At 39.0% G+C, this 7,809-nt stretch overlaps 1 protein-coding gene across 14 annotated transcripts in view; it reads right to left on the bottom strand.

The window, feature by feature from the left end:
* Window positions 1-2,877: 2,877 nt before the first annotated feature.
* GULP1 (GULP PTB domain containing engulfment adaptor 1) overlaps window positions 2,878-7,809 on the bottom strand; it is a 294,296-nt gene continuing 289,364 nt past the window's right edge. For 8 of the 14 annotated variants that reach the window (XM_084642808.1, XM_084642807.1, XM_084642811.1 and 5 more), the window contains one exon: window positions 2,880-5,042. In XM_084642808.1, the coding sequence (XP_084498934.1) occupies window positions 4,971-5,042 (72 nt within the window). In that variant the 3' untranslated portion in view covers window positions 2,880-4,970. Of the gene's footprint in view, window positions 5,043-7,809 lie in introns of all 14 variants that reach the window. The other 6 variants (XM_084642803.1, XM_084642804.1, XM_084642801.1 and 3 more) reach the window with 3 other exon arrangements.

The raw sequence follows: 7,809 nt of genomic DNA, 5'->3' as shown, positions 1-7,809 counted from the left end.
TCCCATTTTAGAGCTCAGCAGGCTAAGGCTAGGTGAATTCCCTAAGGTCATTCAGAGAGATAGTAGCAGAGCCTGAAATTAGGACATAAAACCTCCAATTCACAGTCCCTGCTCTGAGTCCTAGACAACATGCCATGTCTTCTAAAAAGACCAGCAGAGATCCTGAAGCATTGGAAAATAGAGCATGCTTTTAAAAGAAAAAAACTGACAAACTGGAAGTACTTTTGGCAATTGATAAACAAGTTCTGAAGGCATGATCCTGCTCCCATTGAAGTGAGTAGTAAATTTCCCATTGACTTCAATAGGACAGGGTCAACCACTGAATGACCGTGCTGCACAATGTGAATCTACAATATCTGAAATGTGCGCTTACATGTTGCTTTAACAGATTGAAATTAAGAATAGACACTTTTAGAATATTGATAGAAAGGAGTAAATGCACCTGGCTTGTGGGAAACAGCAACAGGTGTGTTCGCATTTCCAAATTTTACGGAGATTATTAAAACATACCCATTCCTTGTTAGCACTTGAAGGGGCCGGTCAAGGTTCCTTCCCCACTCTGAACTCTAGGGTACAGATGTGGGGACCCGCATGAAAGACCCCCTAAGCTTATTCTTACCAGCTTAGGTTAAAAACTTCCCCAAGGTACAAACTTTGCTTTGTCCTTGAACCGTATGCTGCCACCACCAAGCGTTTTAAACAAAGAACAGGGAAAGAGCTCACTTGGAGACATCTTCCCCCAAAACATCCCCTCAAGCCCTACACCCCCTTTCCTGGGGAAGGCTTGATAATAATCCTTACCAAACTGTACATGTGAACACAGACCCAAACCCTTGGATCTTCAGAAAAATCAATCAGGTTCTTCAAAGAATAATTTTAATTAAAAGAAAGGTAAACGAATCACCTCTGTAAAATCAGGATGGTCAATACCTCACAGGGTAATCAGATTCAAAAACAGAGAGAATCCCTCTAGGCAAAACCTTAAGTTACAAAAAGACACAAAAACAGGAATATACATTCCATCCAGCACAGCTTATTTTACCAGCCATTAAACAAAAGGAAATCTAACACATTTCTAGCTAGATTACTTACTAACTTTACAGAAGTTGTAAGGCTGCATTCCTGATCCAGTCCCAGCAAAAGCATCACACAGACAGACCAACCCTTTGTTCCCCGTCCCCTCCAGATTTGAAAGTATCTTGTCCTCTCATTGGTCATTTTGGGTCAGGTGACAGCTAGGTTACCGCAGCTTCTTAACCCTTTACAGGTGAAAGGGTTTTGCCTCTGGCCAGGAGGGATTTTACAGCAGTGTGTACAGAAAGGTGGTTACCCTTCCCTTTATATTTATGACAGGGCCACAGCTGTAAACCCTCTATGTGCAGAGTTCCATCTGAAGTCAACTTCCGCCAGTGAAAGGCTTGCAATTAGTTCCAATGTTTCCAGATTTAAAAAAGCATAAATAAGTTATAATTCCAGTAAAGAATCAAAGTGCCCAGTAATGTTTTATGAAAATTAAAAAAAGGTTAGATTATTTTTGATCAGTTAGTACTCACGAAATGACAGTGCTCATCAGAATGACAGCTTGAGTGACTAGTGTCCTCTCTTCATGACCAGCTTTACCACCTGCAGCAGCAGCAAGCCAGTCAAGTACTTCATTGACTTGATGGGTCATAGCTACAGTGAAGTCAATGGCACTGTAGCAAAGCAAAGACTCACCGGTGCAGCATCTCCCTGCTGCTCATCTTGGAAATTAGCTCTCCAGTGTATGGAACACCTCTTACTGGCCAGTGTCTCGCCTGCTGCTGGCCCCCCTGTTCCTCCCAGACCCCAGTGCTCTTTACCTTGGGGTTCTGCCCCAGAAGTACTCTGGGTCTTCCCTCCCTGGGGAACCCCCAACCCTCTACACTCACCTTACCTCCGTGACTACTGCCAGTAATCATCTAGCCCCCTTTCACTGGGGCAGACTGCAGTCTGTAAAGGCCACTCATCATTGGCAAGGGGGTATAGGACCTGCCGTCTTTGCCTATCCCCATGCTGCCCCTCTGCAGCCCCAGTACCTTTCGTAGGTCTTCACCAAGGCCTGCAGCCTGGGGGTTTATCAGGCTGGAGCTCCCCAGCTCCCTTTGCCCTTCCCCAGCACTGCTCCACTTCAGGTACCTTGCTCCCAGGCAGCTAGCCCTTCTCACTCCAGGGCTAGAGTGAGACTCTTTTCCCAGTTCCTCCCTCACAGCCCTCTTAACAGGGCTAGCTGGACCCTGATTAAGCTAGCTACACCTGTGGTCAGCTACTCAGTCAGTTTTCCCCAGCTGTTCTCTCTCCTCTTATTTCAGGAGCGGGGTAACCACCCCATTACAGGCACTATGGCAATTTAAACAAGATAAGGATCAGTCCCCCTACCTTTATTCGTATTTTTGGGTGACAGGCAAAGAATGAAAACAAGACGTGTGATTTGGGGGAGCAGAGCATATTTCTACTTACCTGTATGAAATATCAGGATGTATGGGACATGAGACATCTCTTATTATTGGAAACTTTCTCTCACCCATGAAGAAGAGGTCAAATTCCATTAAGTAAGAGTAACCTTACAACAATTTACACCTGCCGAGGATCTGCCACAATGTATAAAGCTAAGCACATGTGTAAGACTTTCAAGTACTGGGTCCCTTGCCACGCAATTCTTGGCTCATTGAGATGGTGTTCATGTGCCTTTCCCACCACTGAGTTCTGTGTATTTTACTGAATTAATAGTATGTTCTACAATGCAATTTATTTAAAAACATTTATTTTAGGCAAAATTAAACAGACAATTGAGATTACATAGAAATACAATTTTGAACCAGATCACTAACCATTTTCATTAAAAATGCACTGTTGCATTGATTTAAGTATTTTTGTACTGATCAATTTATATAATATTTAATCATGCCGTTTGCAGAGTCAATTGCCATAAAAATCAGTAAAGAAAAAGGTTTCTTAAAATGTGCAAATATCTTAGTATTGTGTTACCATTGATAGTAAATGGCCACTAAATATATGCTTATTACGTAAAGCTTTTTAAAGTACGATAAAAATACAAATTCTATTTGTTAAAAAAAGCCATTGATATGGCTACTAAACATCCTCATTATACAAATTCCAAAATACTATAAGACAAACAAAATTCTAAAGACTTTTGCTTATGAAACATATACTACTGTATTTGTTAGTGATTATACATATGTGTGAGTGGGTGCGTGTGTGTATATGTATATGAATGTTGAGCAAAGAATCAGAGAGGAAGACTTACCTAAAGTAGAACATTAAGATCCCAGTTCAGCAAGTTACTTAAGCACATGCCTAACTTCAAGCAAATGAGTAGCCTCCACTGATGCTAATGGGACTACGCTTATACTTAACATGACATATGTGCTTAAGTACTTGGCTGAACTGGGGCCTAAGCATATATGCTTAAATGTAATATTGCATAAATGCATTTTTTTGTGTGTGTAAACCTTACGACAATAAGCTCAAAGGAACGTTTCATGAACCATAATGTACCAAAAAAGTGAGTCTTTCTGAGGGAAAAAAGACCCCAACCAACCCTACTAAAAATCCCCTGAAAGTTCTTTTTCTACTTATGTGTGTTGTTAAAGGGTGGGGTTAATGAGGGTTTTATGGATGGAAGGGAATATCCTTAGCATAAAATTTGGGCATGATTTGTACATACTGAACAAAATCATGGCAAAGTATAAACATTAAGGAACAAATCCGTGGCTGAATGCAAACATTCACAAATCAAATGTTCACTTATTGTTTATGTTAAAGGGTAATGAAAAGTATGCATAGACAAGTCAACAACATACCAACACCTAGCAGCAATATTTTCTGTGTGTGATTATTCATCACCATGCAAGAATCTTACTTTCTTTAAATATTTTTAATATCTAGCTCTTTGTGTGACCTATTTATGGGTATTTAAGGTTTCATTACTGAGTTGTTGCTGTAAGCTGTAGAGCTGCAGCATGACATTTAACAGTAACACTACACTGTTTCTCAACATGTGAAGGCCCCATCCCCGCAAACACGTTGGCATGCGAGTACTTTTACACACGAGTAGCCCCAGTGAATGCAGTGGGGTTACCACATGTTCTTTAGGATGAAGGTGTTAGGGTTCAGAACATTAAATATAGCTGTCATGTAATGAATTCCAAATTCCAAACATGATACAATATGTGCAACTAGCTTAGCTGTAAAACATCAAACCAGAAATGCATAGCATTAAGTTTGTCCATTTTACAAAATAACTGTAACATGTATACTATACCTCCCTAATGCACTTATCAAACATTAGCTAGCATATTGACAATTAATCTGTTCTATTTACTTTTTAAAATGTGAATTAAAGGCCTAAAATATTACAGCTGTAATAGACTAACAATAACATTATTCATATAGTATAGTGATTGTGTACAGTTAACTCGAATTAATTACATGGCATCCAGATTTAATTGTTATGTACATACTAATTTTCAGTATGTTTTACTTCCTTAATTGGTATTTAAAATTTTTACTGTACAATACTCATCCTATTGACCTGAAATTAAATAGTGGCTTGAGGTGATTAGTTTTAAAATGTCACCAGACAAATATTATGCAAAAATTATATTGTCTTCTAACAGAAAGGTATCTATGAGTTCATTAAAGGACTTTCCCAGCTTAAAGTGAATACTCATTAGGTATTGCAAATGTCTGTCCAAGTATGAGAGCGAGAAATACAACAGTGTAATTTAATTCATATTTCATATACAAGTGTGATTTTTTACATTTGTACAGGGAAATATTGAACCTAATTTGGAGTTTTACAGAAGCAAACTTCACAAGAGTTAACATGTTTAAAAATATAATTTTTGGCACATGAATAACATCTATAATACTTGTTCTGAATTAAAAATAAAGGATCATATAAGAATTTCCAACTTCTGGTCTTGGCATCAGCACCTGCTGTCTAGCGGGTCCAGACAAAATACTGTGCCTTCAAGAGTTAGTCCCATTTTGAACCCCTCCTGTAAAAAAAAATCAGATATAGTTAATACAAAGATAGTCTTTTTCCATATATATAAACCCCAATCCTGCAAACTCCTGAATGCACGCTTATCTGTAGGCATATAAGTAGTAGTCCTCATAGGCTCCAGTGGCACTATTCATGTGAGTCAAGTTAAGCAATTTTGCAGGAACAGGTCCCAAGGATGCAAGATTTCAGTGCCAGAAAGTCAGAATCTTTTGGCTTTGTGCAAAAATGCAAATTGAATTTAAAAAGAACATCACATAGTGAATCATGCACGTTTTTAAAAAATGGTCATATTCCAAGGCTGAGTTTTAATAAGTTCCTTTTAATCAGGGTAGGTGCAGAAGAAAAAAATGTAGTACAAATACATAAATGTCTGAAAATACTACATGAAACAGAGTGCAAATACACAATATGCACCTAAAACACAAAATGAATAATATCAAGTGGTAAAAGAATGAAAGAATGGTTTGTAGCTATACTAATGTGAAAAACTTCTGAAGATTTAATGGCATATAATGGCATTTTTAGTATTTTACATGTGTTTACTAAACTGATACAATTTTTCAAAAAATTCACCATGTGAATCCTTACTAATACTGCTATATTTCTCCAGGGATGGTAAATCCCACAATATATTAAACTCCTTATTACAATTTTAATAGGGATATTGCTGGGAGATTATCACTTTCAGTTACTGCAACTTCCAGGAGTGCGTAGCTAGGTTAGCTGCCTCATCCCCTGAATTGGATCTAAGAAATGTTGACCTCCTGGTTGAAAAACAAAACAAAACTACCCTGAATGCTTCAGGACACTGGTGAAGCACTAGAAAACATTCTGTTTCAACAAACTTACTCGGGGAACTACCTATCTCCACATGGTTCACCAACACTACAGGCTGGAGATGTATGGGGAGGTGGAGACCTCCCCAACTCAAAAGAAATAGGGATATAACAGCCCCTTTTCTCCATTTAACAGAGAGGCTGCAAAACGTGCTAGATCCCATATGGATCACACAACAGTAAAGAACGCTTCTTATGCCACCTCCTTCGCTCTTCACACATAAAATCCAGGCACGATTCTTATATGACATAGCTTATACAGAGGAGACCTCAACGTATAAAAAGTCTAAGTTAATATATACTGGACTGTTATAACAATTAAAACAGTGTCAGTGTACGAGAACGAATAAAATGTTCGAAGATGTTACACCTGTGTATCTAAATTTGTAGCAACAACTATACCGTTATCATATTGTTTTTGAGAAACAGCATATGATCATACCACTAGGTTGTGGCAAAATCCATACACACAAGCAGTCAGCATTAAAGTTACATAAGCAACCTTAACTTTATTGTTTCCTCACTTCTCAGTGTGGAACCATGGAACTCTAACATTCTCTTTCACCTGGGTCTGTTACCTTTAACAAACACTGTGCAGCTAAATCAACCGTGCAAGTGCTGCACAGCCTACCTTCACTCAAAGCGCATTGCTAAAAAGTGAAAACAATCATACCGGATTCAATGTGCATGTTCAAGGAATACATTTTAAAGGCACATAGAATCATAGAAGGTTAGGGTTGGAAGGGACCCCAGAAGGTCATCTAGTCCAACCCCCTGCTCGAAGCAGGACCAATTCCCAGTTAAATCATCAAATCATCACATAATTTGGTCAAATCAAAACTGATTGCTATTAGAAAATTCAAAGATGGTTCTCAAGACTATTCTTTATTTTCATGTCAAATTTCAGCTTTCTCCTTCTGTGTTCATGGTAGAAGTGTTTAAAAACAAATTAAAGGCCAGATTCTGCCACCCTTTCATTGAGAAGTACTTTACACCATCAGTAATCCCATTTACTCTAGCAGGACTACTTGTGAAGTAAGATACTACTCCATGTAAGTAAGGGCAGGAATCTGACCCAAAGCATTTTGTTTTTATGATGGAGAAAGTGTTTTTGTTGTCTTTCCCCACTCTCCTCATCTTAAAAAATGCTGAACTACTTTGGCTTGAACTTTAAAAGAAACATCACTTTTGAGCAGAGACGAAGCCTGGAAAATTTCATTTTGATAAGTGAAAATATTGCATTTACGAGCAATTGGAAGAAAAGTAGGGGGCTGAATGAATCATAGAATCATAGAATATCAGGGTTGGAAGGGACCCCAGAAGGTCATCTAGTCCAACCCCCTGCTTGAAGCAGGACCAATTCCCAGTTAAATCATCCCAGCCAGGGCTTTGTCAAGCCTGACCTTAAAAACCTCTAAGGAAGGAGATTCTACCACCTCCCTAGGTAACGCATTCCAGTGTTTCACCACCCTCTTAGTGAAAAAGTTTTTCCTAATATCCAATCTAAACCTCCCCCACTGCAACTTGAGACCATTACTCCTCGTTCTGTCATCTGCTACCATTGAGAACAGTCTAGAGCCATCCTCTTTGGAACCCCCTTTCAGGTAGTTGAAAGCAGCTATCAAATCCCCCCTCATTCTTCTCTTCTGCAGGCTAAACAATCCCAGCTCCCTCAGCCTCTCCTCATAAGTCATGTGTTCTAGACCCCTAATCATTTTTGTTGCCCTTCGCTGGACTCTCTCCAATTTATCCACATCCTTCTTGTAGTGTGGGGCCCAAAACTGTACACAGTACTCCAGATGAGGCCTTACCAATGTCGAATAGAAAGGCCAAGATAATTTTAACCACAGTAGCTCCTGCTGTAATGCTCATTTCAGGTTTTTCCTGATAGTAGGATGTACTTGGGAAATGTTGCTGATGCGG

Source organism: Lepidochelys olivacea (genome assembly GCF_965140295.1).
Source record: "Lepidochelys olivacea isolate rLepOli2 genome assembly, chromosome: 11".
NCBI lineage: Eukaryota > Metazoa > Chordata > Testudines > Cheloniidae > Lepidochelys > Lepidochelys olivacea.
The sequence above is the reverse complement of the archived record's forward strand: the minus strand, read 5'-3'. Positions and strand labels throughout refer to the sequence as shown.